The 19,520-nt window shown below is 36.9% G+C and overlaps 1 protein-coding gene and 1 long non-coding RNA gene across 2 annotated transcripts; one reads left to right on the top strand and one right to left on the bottom strand.

Annotated features, from left to right (window-relative positions):
- Positions 1 to 3,719: 3,719 nt before the first annotated feature.
- LOC109179324 lies at positions 3,720 to 5,624 on the top strand. The gene has a single exon (XM_019328829.1). It carries the CDS (start codon positions 3,720 to 3,722, stop codon positions 5,622 to 5,624), a length of 1,905 nt encoding a protein of 634 aa, XP_019184374.1.
- A 1,494-nt stretch (positions 5,625 to 7,118) lies between these two features.
- Positions 7,119 to 19,178, bottom strand: LOC109179354. The gene is made up of 3 exons (XR_002053876.1): positions 19,163 to 19,178; positions 7,294 to 7,393; positions 7,119 to 7,239 (listed from the first exon to the last, which is right to left on the bottom strand). It is a non-coding gene; the product is annotated as an uncharacterized LOC109179354 (long non-coding RNA).
- Between the last annotated feature and the right edge of the window lie 342 nt (positions 19,179 to 19,520).

The raw sequence follows: 19,520 nt of genomic DNA, 5'->3' as shown, positions 1-19,520 counted from the left end.
ATGAATTTATTGATATATAGTTATGAATTTATGGATATTTAGTTCATTCATTGTGGATGTTTAGTTCAATCCTTGTGGATATTTAGTTCATTCATTGTGGATTTTTACTTCATTCATTTACTGTGGACATATAGTTATGAATTTATGGATATATAGTTATGAATTTATGGATATATAAAATTGCTATTGCCGGGAATCGAACCTGATTTCTTTTTTAAGAAGGACGCTCGTTTTTTAACCAAAACGACGTCGTTTTTGCATCCGTATGCACCATGCATGGTGCACACGGATGGTGCATACGGATGAACAGCATAATTTGCCTATGTATCCCCTACCAATTAAACATTTAATGTGAGAAAATACATAAATTGAGAAAGTTTTTAGAAGAGATCGGAATACTAGGCCTATGACATTCGTTTAAAAATCTTAACTTCTGCCACTGGGTGCTTTCTCCGATGATGACTAAACTTTGAAATGGATTCTAAATAGTACCACCCCATAAAAAGGATTTCCTTTTGCCTTGTTATGTAATAGTATAAAAAGGATTTATATTTGCCTTGTTATCCTTGTTATCTAATAGTATAAAAAGGATTTATATTTGCCTTGTTATTATTTAAAAAATCCGCCGCATACGTGATGATTTTATGATGATAAGAAAATGATTAGTTCATGAATTATATAATATGATAAGAAAATGATTAGTTCATGAATTATATTATTGTGTAATTATATTGATTGATTAGTAATGATATATTTATTATAATATTATAATCATTTAATAATGATGATGTACTATTTTGAAAAAATTACATATGTAAAAATAATTGATGGTATTGTATACATCAAATTGATCTCAATAACTCAGTCATTAATACATGCTTGAATTATGAATTATTCATCCATGATATTTAATGGTGTCTGCAAGTGAAAGAATTTATGTTAAAAGTCAAAAATTCACTACAACTTTAACTAAGTTAAATTGCATATATGTATTAGTACATGTGTGTATCATGTCGTGAACAAGTGTCACACCTGGTTGGCCGGATCACTCTTGTTGTTCGACGGGGCATTTGCTGGTTTTGTTCATCTTGGTTACCACCTTGACTCGAGGGCTCTCCCCTTTGAAGTTGCATTATTGGGTGGTCATAAGGAATTACGTTGTACATTGGACGAGGTTCATAATTTTGAGCTTGAGGATGGACATGTTGATAAGATGACCCCTGTTCTGTCGGATCGTACACTGCACTCGCCGGGGTCGTAAAACTCTGATACTGGAGTGACGGTTCAGGGAATGTAATATTCTCATATTGTGTGTAGGGTGAGTACTCCCCAAAATGGAAATACGAAGCTGGAATTTGACTGCTAGTAGTACCTTCGCAGCTATATGCAATATTAGCCGTTTGAAGGTGACGTTGCGAACTACTAGAAGGTCCGGCAAACTCACAAAAAGAGGGAGTACTCATAACGGGCAATAGATTGTCCCTCCTAACCTCATTCTCCGTACCCTCATCCTCGTCCTCATCCCCAACATCATCTTCTTCTAAAACAACAGGTGCCCCTGTATTAGGCGGTTGCATTCCACGCACTCGTCTACGACCATGCCCCTCCCCTCCCACCCCACCCCGCCTTTGTCGCCTCTGACGACGACGACCCTGAACTGGTTCATTTGGGTTAGGGGCACTGTTTATAATCTCAGCAGGAACAACATTCAAAAATGAGTACGGGGACGCCGCTACGAGCTGCTCACATCTTTCGGTCATTTCACGACAATTTTGCAGCACCTCATCAGGATTATCACTATCAAGGGAGCGTCTCCCTCTAATACCCATCCTCTGCACCTCATAAATCTACGTCATAAAAATATAAAACACATCAAATTCATAACATAATAAGCATAAACGTATGAATTTAGAGAAAAACACATACTAACCAATGCAGCAAACGAGCTGGACTGCTCTTGATAACCTTGATGTTGTATATGTGCAGGATTACCTATTTGGCGACAGCCATATTGCTAGTACCAAGCAATGTATGCATCGCTCACAGTTCGTTGACCAGCCGGCACTTGAAGTTCGATTATATTTTGTTCCCAGTCATACCATGCAACTAAATAATTAAAATGTTTGTTTGCCCAATCTACTACTTTCCTCGATGACCGTTCGTCGATAGTGTGCAAGTCATCATTGTATTCAACTAGCGTAGGGACATGTTGAAACCCACCAAATTGTCTACAGAAGCGGTCAGGAAAGTAATGCTCAACAATAAAGAAAAAGATGAGCGGTACTTTTGCGATCCATATTTGTTGCTCATCCGTACAATAATTGGGCAAAATGTGCATGAATGAATTGTAAGGAGTGAACACGAACTGCAATAAAAAATATTCACAATTAGAAAATACATTTTCAACAATTTTATAAGATATCTTATGTTAAACGTAATAAGTTTATACAAATTCGTACATGGCATTTCAAAACACCAATGTTAGTAAATATCATAAGTTCAAAATAATATGTTATATACGGATCAAAGAAGAGGAATGTTTAATATATTATATTATGGTGACGTCATAACATACACATAACAAGGATTTCAAAAATCCTTTTTACGTATTTTCATAAAAAGGATTTTTGAAATCCTTGTTATGCTTGATTTTATGTTTTTACGTATGTTCATAAAAAAGGATTTTTGAAATCCTTGTTACGTATTATTTTTCTACGTTCCAGTATATATTTACATATTTTCAATTATAGTATAACAACTATAGTATAAAAAATATATAATATAACGTATTATAAACTTACGTTGCATTCGTGAGTACAATCTAATTGGTCTCGATATGCTCGAACTGTGTGTGCAGTCACATCCATAAATCCATGGTAACAAATCCATCTATGATTGCAAATTAAATCATAAGATACACAAACTTTAATTCATCAAATATAAACTTATTAAAGTATTTACTAAAACTAACCTCGCACCGAGTGGCAAATCACCTAACTGCTCCGTAGGTAACTCACCATGTGGCCTTAACATGGGTAACCGCTCCCATGCCCACAATTGAAGAAGAAGCATGCATCCGCATACTATGGAAACATCGGGGTCAGCACCTCGGCACAACGCCCTGTACAAATACGCTAGTACCGCTGAGCCCCAACTGTATTTACCACATTCTTGAAAATCCCGGAGAAAAGGTAGCAAATACAATTTGATGTCGCTTTTGTTTGTCTCAGAAAATAAAAATCCTCCAAGTAAACGTAAAATATAAACCCGCGTTGCAATTTGTACATCTACATCTGTGCTTGCGGGGGTTAGGGGCATTAGATAAGGCAAATTTGCAGACATTATTTTATTCCCTTTAATTGTGTCAATGTCGGGAGTAAATCGTAACAAATTTGTACATTCCAACTGCCAAATCTGTGGGGATTGCTTGTTAAAACCCGGTGACTGCTTGACCATTTACCTTCAATCCAAATAATACTTGGACATCCTGAAGTGAAGCTGGACCATAAATGGCAACGACATTTCCATATGCAGCTGGACCATCCACATCACGTGCATTCCAAGAGGTTGACGAAACAGAATCAGAGCCTGAACAGATACTATCTAATCACTCCGATAGTGGTGATGATGAGGAAAATACAATACCGAGTTTCCCAATGGATTTCGATTCATTTGCACAAACACACCAAAATTTGGGAAATAATTAAAGCAGCTTTCAAATGGTTCCTGATTCTGAAATTCATTACTCTCACGCTCCGGTATCATTTAATACCGGTTTTTCAGAACAGGACGATGCACAAATGATCTCATACGACCCATCTACAAATGAGATCAAACTCAGGATGGTTTTCTCTAATTTCCAACAGCTCAAAGCGGCAGTTCAAATGTACAGTTTAGCCCATAGAAGGGAATTCCGTCCTGCGTTCAAAAAGGCCAAGTCATGGCGTGTTGTGTGCCGAAATCCAGAAAGTATACAACCCCCATGTACTTGGTCATTGTCTGCAAAAAGCTTAAAAGGGGTCACAGACGAATGGATTATCACCAAGGTCAAAGAGCCCCACACATGCAGACATGATTTCTACCAGGGAGGTTCGGCCAGAATGTGCACAAGTGCACTAGTTGCCGATTTGATCTATCCAAAAATCGCCGCCGAACCAGATTACAAAATAAAACACATTCGAGCTGATGTGAAACAACACTATGGGTTGGAAATCACATACAAAAAAGGATGGAGCGCCCGTCAGAAGACTGTAGAAAAAATATACGGGAAGTTTGAACAGTCGTACACTGAGCTCCCAAAATTTTTGCAAACCTTGAAGAGTTCGAACCCAGGTACGGTCGTTGAATTAAAAGTCAACAAACCTGACACCAATTCGCCGTTTGGGCATTTTTTGTATGCTTTCTGGGCTTTTAAGCCAGCGATCGACGATTTACAATTTTGCCTACCGGTTATTACTGTTGACGATACACACCTTTACGGCAAGTATAAAGGGCATCTCCTATTAGCGATGGGAAGGAACGCTAATAGAGAAATATACCCGCTAGCGTACTCCATTGTTGATTCTGAAAACGGAGACAGCTGGACTTGGTTTCTCAATCTGCTTGCAACGCATGTCTTATCCACTATTCCTTCAGTTTGCATCATTTCGGATAAACATCCCGGGATAGATGTGGCATTTAACAACGTGTCTCAACTACGAAGTTCTCGGGTGAAGCATCGCTTCTGTTTGAGACACATTAGAAGTAATGTGATGACCAGGTTTAAAAATTCTCGTTTAAAAGACCTTGTGTGGGAAGCCGGTACTGCCGTTAGCAAAAGGAGATTCCGTTCATCAATGCAAAGCATACAACAACACTGGCCAGACGCGTACAATTATTTGTCTGAAATCCAGCCCAAAGCGTGGACATTGTCTCACGATGGTGGTCACCGGATTGGCGTAATGACAACAAATGCATCTGAATCCTTTAATAATTCTTTAAAGGGTTGTCGAATGCTACCAGTGACGGCAATAGCAACGCTTACTTTCAACAAGTTAGTCGCTATGTTTGCCGACAGACGTACCGAGGGCCAATGGATGCAAGATGTTGGTTTGCGCTGGCCACCAATTATTGGCAACGAGCTACAAAGTAGAGAACAACAGGCGAACAATGCAACCGTTCAAAGATTTAATGACACCATTGGTTTGTACGCCGTTGCTCTCGCCACAGGAAACGTCTCCCAAGGTTCAGCACCAAATGTCGAAGTTCACTTACAGAACCGTACGTGTAAATGCGGAAGGTGGAAGAGTGATGGATTACCATGTCCACATGTCAATGCAGTGTGTAACTATCGTAGGGAACACTATGACTCGTTCGTGTCTAATGTGTACTCTATCGATAACTACAGAAGGTGCTATGAAGGTAATTTCTTTCCACTAGACACAAATATCCAGTGGACAATTCCTTTGACATGTTTTCCACCACTTTCTGCGAGGCGTCCTAGTCATCCAGGACAATGGCAAACACGTCGCTTTCCAAATGAAATGGACTTTGGAACTTCTACTAGGACGACAGGGAGATGTACTGTCAAGCTCGAAGACATACTTCCTCAGAATGTCCAACTTTGTATAACCAATAGGATCTAAGTTTGTATGCTTTATTTTGTAATAGATTTTAAATAAATATTATAATTAAAATAAATAAAAAAATTATATTTCAACTTTCTTTTTTATAGTAATCATTGTTACATTATTCATTAATCATTATTAAATCAATACAAAATCATTATTCATTAATCATTGTTAAATCAATACACAATCATTATTAATCACAAATATTAATCACGGAAAGAACAATAACAAGGCGTATTAAAATCCTTTTTATGCCTAACAATAACAAGGCGTAATAAAATCCTTTTTATGGTTAAAAGGCATCCAAAAAGTCTTGTTATGCTTTATTCCCTCTTTTGCCTAAATTCAAAATCCTTCCCTATTTGGAATCCAAAATGAAATCTGTTCCTCCTCGGGGTAATGACTCTCTGCGACTAATCCATTGAGACACTATTTTATCCTTGATTTTTAATAGACTTCATCTTAATCAACTTTGCTAGAGTATATTAGGGAGTTATCTATCACGTTTTGGTATAATGTAAGTGGGCCAATGGATTAATTCAGTTGCAGAAGTGACAATCTGACAATCATCATATCATTATGAGATTGAGAGGATTATATTCTTCATATTTTTCACTGCCAGTGGTTCACTGCCAGAGTATTGTTTAGAAGGTAAAAACGTAACAATACCAAGTAAAATGAAACAAAGACAACTGTGATATGATGCAGAAAGCTAAGTAATATAAATGAATACTTTAAACAATAAATTGAAAATGGGCTAAATAATGAACACTTTACTACTATTTCCCAGAAGTTTAGATGAATTTAACCTGTGAGCAAGTGTAACACTTAAGAGGCGCAGATAATCTGGAAGTAGAGGCTGTAAGACAAGAAAATAGCAAATGGCAAGAATTTTTCAATCACCAGAAGATAATAGCTAGAACTGTACTATATATAGCTACTTAAATACTATAAATCAAACATTAAAGGTTATCATATGATGAGCATCAGTCCAGGAGTAACTGTTTCCTAACTTAGCAAAAACCTCTGAGAAACGTGTCATGGGTAACTTTCACTAAAAACCAAGAAAAAAAAGGTCACAATTTCAGAACAAGTGCTTCATTGTAAGCTGGTGACTTGAAAAGATTAAGGAACACCCCCAAATAATGGCAAAAGGGTCATAATTGAAACAAATAATTCCAATCATAGAGTAAAGCAATTTTTTTAAGCTGAAGTGAAAATTGTAGCACATACCATCTAATGCTACAGTATGCATGTGAACTTAACAACATATTCAATAACTACAAAAAATCAATATCGTCCCTGGACTATACCATAATTGCCAATTTGGTCATTGACTACCCTTCTTTTGGTAATTTTCCCCATTCCTTTTGGTATCTTCTACACATGACTATAAATTTTATAGTAATTAACTGGTAACATTGAGGCTAGATATTGACATGAACTACATTACCATGAAGACTTCCAGTTAGGGCAAAACCAAAACCTTTTGTTGGGAATATGCGACCTGCAACTGGACAGATTTTTAAGTGTATTTGATGATGTTCATATTTCCAAGGTAATAACACACTAACACCATCCATTAGTGTTCTGGCGGGTTTCTGTTATAGTAGGAATTTATTTAACTAGCCTGCACAGACAGACTTAGTTCAATGATTCAGTAGATAGTATTTATTCAACTGACAGTGTTCTGTGTACATATTGGTTGACTTTTGTCTTTGTAAAACAGCCAGACCTGGCAACCATTTCATCTTCAAAGCTTCATGCATGAATTCAGCCCCTGTCTCAATTCTCGTTGCCATCATCAAAGTGAATGTTTTTGCATTGGTTTAATTTCTTCTTTTCTTTTTAAAGAAAAAAGAAACCAATGCAAAAACATTCACATCTAGTTAATGAATGAAGATAGGACTTAGGAGGCAACCCTTAACCTTTTGACTTGATCACCACAAGGTTACAAGTTCGACTTCCACTTACTAGGATTACCCTATTGGCTTGCCTTCTTGGTTTGAGTCGGGGGTTTATACACTCAAGTAATGAGAGGTAGTACTAACAAATAAAAACATCATCGATCTTTACCATTATATTCTTGATCAATTAGCATTTTGTTGGTTAATCCGAACTTCGATCATCAACTCCTCTTTAGTATGGTGCATTAGCAGACTGTACCTGCATGCATCTATTATTCACATTTATGCATATATTATATTAAAAACAGAAATTCTTCAGTCTACTATTTACCTTTCGCCATAACCTCTTTCCATCATGTAAGTGTAAAATTTAATACACATTAAAACCCTTTTTAGTGGCTAATTTATTTGTCAATATATATTAGAATTTAGTTTTAGATGTAACCTTGGACACTTACCGTATCCTATCACTTCTTCTAATGCTACAGCCAGGGACGGAGCCAGAAATTCGATTGAGGGGGGGGGGGGGGCGAAGAAGTAGTACGGATTTAGAAATTTTTTCCAGTAAAAGCGAAACATTAAAACAAAAGAGATAATTTTAAAAAAAAAAAATAAATTACCTAAGATTTTTTTTTATATAATCATTACTTAAAAAATATTGTTGGATATGTGCGAAAAATAAAACACATCAAAACTTTATAAAAATATTCATAACATAATATGAAACATAATTAATTTGATAAAATAATTTGAATAGAAAACACATATTAAATTTTAAAAAAAGTGGCCATAGGGGAAAGACTCAAAAATATGATAAAATAATTTGAATAGAAAACACATATTAAATTTTAAAAAAGTGGCCATAGGGGAAAGACTCAAAAATAAGTTAATGCAAGGATTTGAACCCAAGACCTTTTCCATTAACAAACACATGCCTTTCCAACTACTCTAACTCCTTACTTGTTAATATTTACTAATTTGTTTATATTAATACTAACACCTATACTATATATACATATATACATACAAATATTATATATGGGGTGGGGTGGAGTGAGGGGGGCAGCTGCCCCCCTCTGCCTCCGTCCCTGGCTACAGCGCATGGTCAGTATGTATATGGTGGGAAATGGCGGTCAATGATTTATGTGGTAATTAGACCTATTATAAAGGGATTATTGATTTATTATGGACATGGATTTTCTTTCAAGTGAATGGACATCATGAATTTGGGTGAAGTTGGTTGAAGGGAAAAGCAGTATAAAAAGGAAAGACTTTCCTATTTGGTTTTCACGCACTCCATTGTTATTTTAAGATATAAAATTTCCAAACACTCTATTTCCCAACATTCTACTAAATCAGGTTTCTATATTGTTATAATAATATTATTATTATAATTTAATTAAACCAAGTATGTGGGAGTTGTGGCAATGCATGCAGATTGAGGATACAGTAAGTGGGTCATGACTTTACAATACATGGAGCATGCATCTCCTAAATTTATGCTTTACTAGTTTTGTATTCACTATAAATTATTAACCATTTTAAATCATCAATTTGAATCACAAAGCATTCTTTCCTCTCTCTCCCTCTTTCTCTAATATATTATATATATATATATATATATATATATATATATATTATAGATATATTATATTATATTTAATATATATTATATTAAATATATTATATTTAATATATCTAACATTTGGTATCAGAGCCAGTCAACCTTTCAACCCCGAGGTATTTTTCATAGTGAATTATGGCCACAAATTTCAATATTGTATGGTCGGGTCCCAAATTGGACGGGAACCTCGATTACAATTATTGGCAAATTATGATGTCCACACATTTGCAAGCTCAAAATCTTTGGAGCTTTGTTGATCCCGGTCTACCCGAAGGAGCTGATGCAGGCGCTATACGGCGAGATAAATTGGCCTTGGGTCAGATTCACCAAGGTGTTCATTATTCCATTTTTGGACAATTAGCTCGTGCTCAAACAGCAAAACAAGCTTGGGACATCTTAAAGGTGTCACACAAAGGAGTTGATCGGGCGCAGAAGTCTAAGTTGAAGTCGTTGAGAAGGTTGTACGATAATTGTGAGATGACCTCTACAGAAATAGTAGATGCGTATTTCACTCGTCTTATTGATATGGTGAATAAGATGAGGCTATATGGAGATACGATTGAAGATGGTGCAGTGGTTGACAAAGTTCTTCGAACTATGCCGATGAAGTATGACCATGTGGTGGCTTCGATCACAGAGTCACACAAAACTGAGCTCTTATCAATTGCAGAGCTGAAAGGTATGGTAGAAAGTCATATTGACAGGATTGCGTCAAAATCGGAACCACTAGCAGAAGAAGCTTTGAAGAGTCAAGTCACCCTTAATGTGACTGGCACTAATCAAAGAGGTGGAGGATCTGGTAGAGGTCGTGGAAGAGGAAGAGGAGGTTCTGGTGGAAGAGGTCGTGGTAACTTCAACCAAGGAGGAGGACGTGGTAACTCCAACCAAGGAAGAGGTGGAGGTAATACCAAACAAGGTAAATTTCCATTTCATTGCTACAATTGTGGCAAGTATGGGCACAAGATTGCAGATTGTTGGTATAATGAGGACAACAATCGTGGAAATCAAGCAAACATTGCTGAAAATACTGCTGAAAAGTCTGGTGAGAATTCTGAAACCTTACTTTTGGCCAGTGATAGTTTTTCTGCTGATAAGAACATATGGTTCTTGGATACTGGGTGTAGTAACCATATGTGTGGGAAGAAAGAATTGTTTTCCGAACTAGATGAATCAGTCCGGTCTGAAGTAACGTTTGGCAATAAGTCAAAGGTACCAATTTTGGGAAAAGGTAAAATCTCTATTCAGTTGAAGGATGGTACTCGCAATTTTATATCCGATGTGTTCTATGTTCCTGAACTACACCAAAATTTGTTGAGTATGGGTTAGTTGTCAGAAAAAGGATATAAGATACATATTGCTCAGGGGTGTTGTACCATTGCAGATGCTAAAGGAGTTTTGATTGCAAAGGTAAATATGTCTCAAAATCGACTATTTCCTTTGAAAATTAAGCATACTCTCCTTGCTTGCTTTAATTCTGAAGTTTGTGATGATAATTGGTTATGGCATATGCGGTTTGGGCATTTTCATTTTTCTGGATTACACTATCTTGCGAGAAAGGAACTTGTTTCTGATTTACCTGTTGTGAATGTCCCTGATCGTATATGTGAGATTTGTGTGATTGGGAAGAAGCATAGAGATCCCTTTCCCGTGGGCAAGTCAAGGAGAGCTACAAAACAGTTGGAGATTGTTCACTCAGACCTGTGTTCGTTGGAGGTTCCCTCATATGGAGGTTGTAAGTACTTTATTACTTTCATTGATGATTTCAGTAGGAAAACATGGGTTTACTTTCTGAAGCAAAAGTCTGAAGCATGTGATGTTTTCAAACAATTTAAGGCTTTTGTTGAAAAGCAAAGTGGTTATGAAGTTAAAATCTTGAGAACTGATAGAGGTACAGAATATATTGCTTGTGATAATTTTCTGAAAGAAAAGGGTATTCAGCACCAAATGACAGCTAGATACACTCCACAACAAAACGGAGTGGCTGAGAGGAAGAATAGGTCAATCATGGATATGGTGAGGTGCATGTTGAAATCCAAGGATCTGCCTAAACCTTTTTGGGCAGAAGCTGTTGCTTGTGCTGTTTATGTGTTGAATAGGTGTCCAACTAAGAGTTTCCGTGATAAGACGCCCGAAGAAGCTTGGAGTGGGAGAAAACCCTCTATCAAATATCTCAAGGTTTTTGGATGTTTGGCATATGCACATGTACCAAATCCGTTGAGAAAGAAGTTGGATGATAAAGGTGAGAAATGCATATTCATTGGTTATAGTGACGCTTCAAAGGCTTATAAACTCTATAATCCTGAAACTAAAAAGGTTGTTATAAGTCGTGATGTCACTTTTGATGAATATGGTGCCTGGGATTGGTTAGCTAAAGATGAAAGTTCAGTTGTTATTCCTGTTGTTGAAAATATTGTTGATGAGCAACCGATTCCAAATCATGTCCAGTCTCCTTCACAGCCAGAGTCGTCAGTTCGGCGATCTCAGCGCGATCGCCACTTACCAGCTCGCTTGCAAGATTATGTTTTGGGTCATGATAATGACCTGTCTGATGAAGAGATTGTTCAATTTGCTCTCTTTGCAGATTGTGATCCTTTAACTTTTGAGGAGGCTGCTACAGAAACTCATTGGCTTAAGGCGATGGATGAGGAGATACGTGCCATTGAAAAGAATGGTACCTGGGAGTTAACAGATTTACCTCCTGGAAAGAAGCCAATTGGAGTGAAGTGGGTTTACAGAACGAAGTACAAGTCAAATGGAGAAATTGACCGTTTTAAGGCACGGTTAGTAGCAAAGGGTTACAAACAGAAACCAGGTATTGATTATTTTGAGGTTTTTGCTCCTGTAAGTAGACTTGATACAGTTCGAATGGTTATTTCTCTTGCTGCTCAAAATGATTGGAAATTGCATCAAATGGATGTTAAGTCTGCTTTTTTGAATGGTTTTCTTGAAGAAGAAATATATGTTGAGCAACCTGCAGGATTTCTGAAGAAAGGGGAGGAAAATAAAGTGTACAGGTTGAGAAAAGCCTTGTATGGCTTAAAGCAAGCGCCTAGGGCGTTGTATGGTTGCATTGACTCATATTTTGTTGAAAGTGGTTTTATGAGATGTCCTCATGAACACACTTTGTATGTCAAATGCACTGATTCTGGTGATATTGTTTTAATCTGTCTGTATGTTGATGATCTGGTTTTTACTGGAAACAACTTGAAGCTAATCTCAGAATTCAGGGAGGCACTCATTAAGAGGTTTGAAATGACCGATATGGGCCTTATGTCTTACTTTCTTGGCCTTGAGGTTATTCAGATGGATGGTGGAATCTTTATTTCACAGAAGAAGTATGCTGCTGATATTTTGAAAAAGTTCAAAATGGAAAACTCCAAACCAGTTTCGACTCCGTTAGCTGAAAAGTTAAAGGTGTCCAAAGATGAGTGTGGTAAGAATGTGAATGTTACAGCTTATAAAAGTTTAATTGGAAGTCTGAGGTATCTGGTGGCAACAAGGCCAGATATTTCTTTTGGAGTTGGAATACTTAGCAGATTCATGGAGGAGCCAAAAGAATCACATTGGGCTGCAGCAAAGCGAATTCTGAGATATGTGAAAGGTACGAGTAATGATGGACTTTTTTACTCTACTAATGAAGCTGTGGAACTTGTTGGGTATACAGACAGTGATTGGGCTGGAGATATTGAGACCAGAAAAAGCACATCAGGATATGCCTTCTATCTTGGTTCAGCCATATTTTCTTGGTCTTCAAAGAAGCAGCAGATTGTAGCACTTTCAACCGCAGAGGCAGAATATATTGCAACAGCAAACTGTGCTACTCAAGCAGTTTGGCTGAGGAGAATTTTGGAGTTCTTACAACACGAGCAGGAAGCACCTACAACTATTTTTTGTGACAACAAGTCAGCAATATCGTTGTCCAAAAATCCAGTCTTTCATGGTCGTAGCAAACACATTGATATCAAGTATCACAAAATCAGAGAGTTGGTTGTTGAAAAACAAATCAACATTGAGTATTGTTCAAGTGAATGTCAAGTTGCAGATATCTTTACGAAGCTGTTGAAGACAGAGACATTTCTTAAATTGAAGAAAGATATTGGGATGACCAATATATCCAACTTGGTTTAAAGGAGGCAATGTTATAATAATATTATTATTATAATTTAATTAAACCAAGTATGTGGGAGTTGTGGCAATGCATGCAGATTGAGGATGCAGTAAGTGGGTCATGACTTTACAATACATGGAGCATGCATCTCCTAAATTTATGCTTTACTAGTTTTGTATTCACTATAAATAGGCTTGTTATTAACCATTTTAAATCATCAATTTGAATCACAAAGCATTCTTTCCTCTCTCTCCCTCTTTCTCTAATATATATATTATATATATATATATATATATATATATATATATATATTATAGATATATTATATTATATTTAATATATATTATATTAAATATATTATATTTAATATATCTAACATATATTAATTGGAAAGTGAGATCTATCCTAGCACAGTCGGTCTGGACCTGGTTCAGCTGCATCAACACTTGAAGTCAAAGACGGCATGCACATTACAATCCTGAGTAGATGTTAGGAAGGTGTTGTGGTAGTAACGACTGGTAGCCTTTTTGTACTTACCTATTGTATAACTCCATGGTGAACATCTATAGTGGATTGGGCAAACGTGGGTTGCCCCGCAGATGTAGGAGAAGGAACTCCGAACTGTGTAACAATTCTCTTGTGTTTTTTATTTTATTTTATGCTTTCAATTTATGTTATTTACATTTGATTAAATAATCTAATTAATGAACGGGATTGTCGCATAGCATAAAATCATGTAGAAATATAAGTTAAATCTTGCATTCAAGATTCACGGTGCAATTTCAATTGGTATCACAGCCATCAGACTTAAATCATTATTCTGTCGATCTGGCGATTCCGTGCCTCTTGAACTCAAGCTTTCAGCGGCTTTTAGTGTTTGTCTGTTTTTTCTTTATTTTTTCGATCTCATGGGTTGTTGAGTGTTACAGAATGGATCGTGCTAAGATTCTTCCCCAGCTGACTGGCGACAACTATGCCTATTGGATGGCGCGCACACGTACACACCTAAAAGCTCAAGGTGAAGCGGTGTGGCGGTCTGTGGTGTCAGGTTGGACTCATCCCACCAAACCCAGTACTAGCACTGACGGAACGAAAGTAGCTAAACTTGAAACTGAGTGGTCTCAAACCGAGATAACTAACGCTGGAAACAATGATAAGGCCTTAGATACGATTTACTCTCTTATGCATGAAAGTCAGTTTTCAATAGTTGCAGGAATTGCTTCAGCTAAAGGTGCTTGGGAAGCTCTTGAGTCAACTAACGAAGGAACTACGTCAGTGAAACAATCAAAGATGCAGCTGGTCTAGTCCGACTTCGAAGAGCTTCAGATGAATGAGGATGAGACTATCATAAACTTTCACACACGCGTACAAGAATGGGCAAATCGTGCGATGGTCCTTGGTGAACCGTTCTCGCAAGCGGAAGTTGTTAAAAAAATCCTGAGATCCTTACCACCGAGGTACAGAATGGAAGTCACGGCTATTCCGGAACACGACGGCTGGGAGAACAAAATTGTTACTCAATTAATGGGAAATCTTAAAACCTATGAAATGAAAATTTTAACTGATCACACGAAAACGAAAAAACAAAAAAATGTAGCTTTTGTCGCTGAAGGAAATAATGTTGTATTTGATTCAGACGAACCAGGCGATGATACAATTGTCTTTTTGACTAAATAGTTTTCTAAATTTTTGAAAAAGGTATCTAAAAATTCACGCAACAAAAATTCACAAAGAGGAGCAACATCGTCCAAAGTTGGTCCCATGACAAGTTCGTCAAACTTCAAACAGTCTGTCTCACGTCCAAGACAGCCCAAAGAAAAACCTAACAATAAAGGAATCAAGTGTTATGAATGTGAAGGCTTTGGACATGTACAAGCAGAGTGTGCCACCTACCTTAGACGCAAAAAGTCTATGTCAGCTGTCACCTGGAGTGACGAAGAGCCTGATGTTGAAACAACTGGATCTGATGTCGAAGAAATCTCGGGTAACTTTGTTGCATTTACTGCACGTGTCGCTGGCTGTTCGGAGTATGTTGAAGGAGCTGACTCAGAGGGTGGTGAATATGTCTCCTCGGAATACTTAGAACTAAATGCTTTATCTTTTGAAGTTGAGTTTAATAAGTTGTATCCCAAATGGGAAACCCTACGGAAAGCAAATCGTAAACTAGCTAGTGAGATAGAGATTGTAACAAATGCTAGCAAAGTATATCAAACTCAAATAGCTGATAGGAATGTTCTGCTTAAAGAAGCGGCCGACCGAGAAGAGAAACTAAAACAAGAAGTACAGACCCTGAAGCAGGAGCTAAGCACCTACAAACGGCCAATCCAAATGATGGACACCACTTCAACACTTGACAAAATCCTTGATTCTGGAAGAAAAACATCTGCAAAGTATGGTTTGGGTTTCATCGGAAGCAACGCAAAGGATAAAACGGTGTTCATCAAAGCACCTGGACCTAATCCAGAGGACATCCCTGAATCCTGCACAATGAAACACACCCATGGTATAATAAGATCAAATAAGCTACATTATAAACTCTATAACCCCGTATGTCATTATTGCAGGTTACGAGGTCATACCAGACCCGAATGCTACTACTTCTACAATGATCAAAGAATCGAGAAGTTCAGGCACAAGAACATCCAACCCTTTACAAAATAGATTTGGGTTAAAAAGACTGACTATATTTCGTTTGTCTCTTTTCACTCTAAAAGTGCAGGAAGAGAAGAGAAATGGTACTTTGACAACGGGTGTTCCTGTCACATGACAGGAAATGCCAAATTCTTAAGTAACGTAAATGCCAGCAAATGTGAAGTTACCTTTGGTGACGGTATTAAAGGTCAGGTCACTGGCATAGGCACGCTAAATGTAGTTGGCCTGCCAAAACTAGAAAAAGTATTGCTAGTCAGTGGACTTCACGCAAATCTCATAAGTATAAGTCAACTATGTGGCCAAAACTGGAACGTGTGCTTCACCAAAAATAACTGCAGTGTCCTGGACAAAACAAATCAATGCGTTATGGAAGGTAAAAGGTCAATTGACAATTACTATATTCTAACTAACATATCTTCTATTGCAGGACCAGCATAGATGAAGCTGAGCTATGGCACCAAAAACTGGGGTATTTGAGTTACATACTACTTGATAAACTAATGAAGATAGAAGGTGTTCGTGGTTTACCCAAGATGAAAGTCGAATCAACCATTTGTGTTTCCTGCCAAGCTAGGAAACAAACCAAATCATTTCATCCAGCTCAACATACCATAAACACGAGTCACTGCCTAGAACTGATCCACATGGATCTCATTGGTCCTACTCAAACAGAGAGTTTTGGAGGTAAGAAATGCATACTGGTATGTGTTGATGATTTTTCATGTCTTTCGTGGGTAATCTTTGTTAGGAAAAAATTCAAAGCACTTGAAGCCTTCAAAACACTGGGACTGATACTCCAAATGGAAAGAAATGAACCTATTATTCGAATTCAAAGTGATCACGGACAGGAATTCGACAACAACTTGTTCGATGCCTTTTGCAATCAATCAGGAATTACCCACAAGTATTCAACACCAAAGACACCTCAACAAAACGGAGTTGTTGAATGAAAAAACCTCACCATTCAAGAAATGTGACGAGTCCTGCTCAACGCCAAAGGATTACCTCAAAAATTTTGGACAGAAGCTGTAAACACCGCATGTCACATCCCCAACCGAATCTGTCTTCGGCCAGGAACAAGTCAAACACCGTATGAATTATGGAAAGAAATCCTGTTGCAAAATTTGAACCAAAAAGCGTTTCCGGTTATTCAACGAACAGCAGGGCATATCGTGTATACAACAAAGTGACCAAGACCATCATGGAGTCTACAAATGTTGTAATTGATTATCAACCGAATGATTTTGTTGAAGTTTCACAGCCTGAGTCAGTGACAGAACCTGATGCAAACCGTTATGAAACTCTTGATCCTGAAACTCCTGAACTAGATCCAGAGTCGCCTACGCCATCACCCACGCCATCTTAACCTGACCCAGAACCAAAATCAAAATCTGATACTGATCAAGACGACATTGACATTCCAACACGCATCCACAATAGATCATCCATCTTCAAAATTAATTTTTCCATCATCGTTGGTGATAAAGTTTACAGGTTCATTATTCTTTAATTCCTTTTGTTAATTCCTTGAATGTTTTTAGGGTGTCATTGTCTAATGTGTCTTGTGAAATACCTGCAAATATTCTTATGACTAAAGCTGAATTTTTATGTGTTTTTTTTTTTACCTAATTTGGTGCCCTCTACTTCAATATTCTTGCTTTCATCAAATCTTGACAATTCTTCATCTTTGCTAGTGTAATATTCTGCATCTGTGTTAGAATCTGTTTCAGGATCAGAAAATTTATATTTTGAATTAATGGTTCTGTTCCTACATGCTCTCACATTGCATCTATGTTTTTTTTTTTTTTTTTTTTTTTGGAGTGTGTCTCTCTATGATTGATTTGCCATCTATACCTTTTTTTTTTTTTTTATAATTTTCTCGCAATTAGTCCTTTTCATTGCCTACTACTCTAAATTGCGGATTGATTCTTTGTGTTTTGTTCTTGACTGTTTTCTATGCGTTTACTAAATGTTCTACTTGCGTTATTTTGAGTGCTTTTGAACTGATAAACCTATTTTTGCTTAGGTTATTTTATTGGTGTTTCTGTGTTGCATCTTTGAATTCTCTATGGTTACTTGAATGAAAATTTGATGCAATTTGTTTAATATTGGTATTCTCCCGTGTTACTATGTGAATGTGTTTTTGTTAGTCCGGTCATGACCGTATCTGTGTTTGCTTGTATACTTATTGTGCTAACTGTTATGAATTCTTGCTTGAAGTTGATTTATATGAATATGTGCCTGATTTTGCTCTATTCGAATCTCTAGCTGAATATGCTTTACCTGAATGTGCTTACTGTCTTATTTACCAATCTGTCTTTTTGAGTGACCCAATTGTGTGTTTTTTGTGTAATTTGCTACGAATTTGTGCCTGAATGCGTTTATTATTTGGTATGTTTTATCTACTTAATCTGCTCCAACTTGACTTGTGCTTATATGTTATCACGTTATGCTTTTCTCGTTTTGTTTATAATCTTCTTATGCAGGTTCAGTCCCATAGGGCACTTCGTCAGACTCAATCCACTAATATAGATGTTCACCTTTGTCAATTTATTGGCAAAAAGGGGGAGTATATACTAAAGGGGAGTAGAGTATGGTTGGAATAAGGGGGAGACTTATGATTTTTGGTTGGATTTGGTTGGATGCTTTGATTGGCTATTGACTAAACAGATCTGGGTAATGTCTTTTTTTTTTTTTTTTTTTTTTTTTTTTTTTTTTGGTTTATTATTTGAATGGATAATCTCTTGGCTATCAGTATTCGTATGGACTGTTGGGTTCTCTGGACTTCTCTATATTATTAGTCATATTTTGCTTATGGAGTAAATACAGGTTGATTGATGAGTTGATGGTTAGCGAAGTTTTATGGATGGAGCATGGTCCAAAGTGCCTTGGTAAATGTTTAATTTTAATTCATAGGATCTTTTGTTAAACACATATACTAATGGCTATTCTTATGAAATTATTTTACTTATCAATTTTTTGCTCAAAGTATATATGCATTTGTTTTTGCCAAATAAATTGCTAAAGGGAGAGATTGTAAGTGTAAAATTCAATACACATTAAAACCCTTTTTAGTGGCTAATTTATTTGTCAACATATATTAGTATTTAGTTTTAGATGTAACCTTGGACACTTGGACCGTATCCTATCACTTCTTCTAATGCTACAACGCAGGGTCAGTATGTATATGGTGGGAAATGGCGGTCAATGATTTATGTGGTAATTAGACCTATTATAAACGGATTATTGATTTATTATGGACATGAATTTTCTTTCAAGTGAATGGACATCATGATTTTGGGTGAAGTTGGTTGAAGGGAAAAGCAGTATAAAAAGGAAAGACTTTCCTATTTGGTTTTCACGCACTCCCATGCTATTTTAAGAGAGAAAATTTCCAAACACTCTATTTCCAAACAATTTACTAAATCAGGTTTCTATATTAATTGGAAAGTGAGATCTATCCTGCAACAGTCGGTTTGGACCTGGTTCAGCTGCATCAACACTTGAAATCAAAGATGGCATGCACGCTACAATCTTGAGTAGATATTAGGAAAGTGTTGTGGTAGTAACGGCTGGTAGCCTTTTTGTACTTACCTATTGTATAACTCCTTGGTGAACAT

This window comes from Ipomoea nil, unplaced genomic scaffold, assembly GCF_001879475.1.
Source record: "Ipomoea nil cultivar Tokyo-kokei standard unplaced genomic scaffold, Asagao_1.1 scaffold0900, whole genome shotgun sequence".
NCBI lineage: Eukaryota > Viridiplantae > Streptophyta > Magnoliopsida > Solanales > Convolvulaceae > Ipomoea > Ipomoea nil.
Note: the sequence above shows the minus strand (reverse complement) of the source record. Positions and strands in the feature narration are given on the sequence as shown.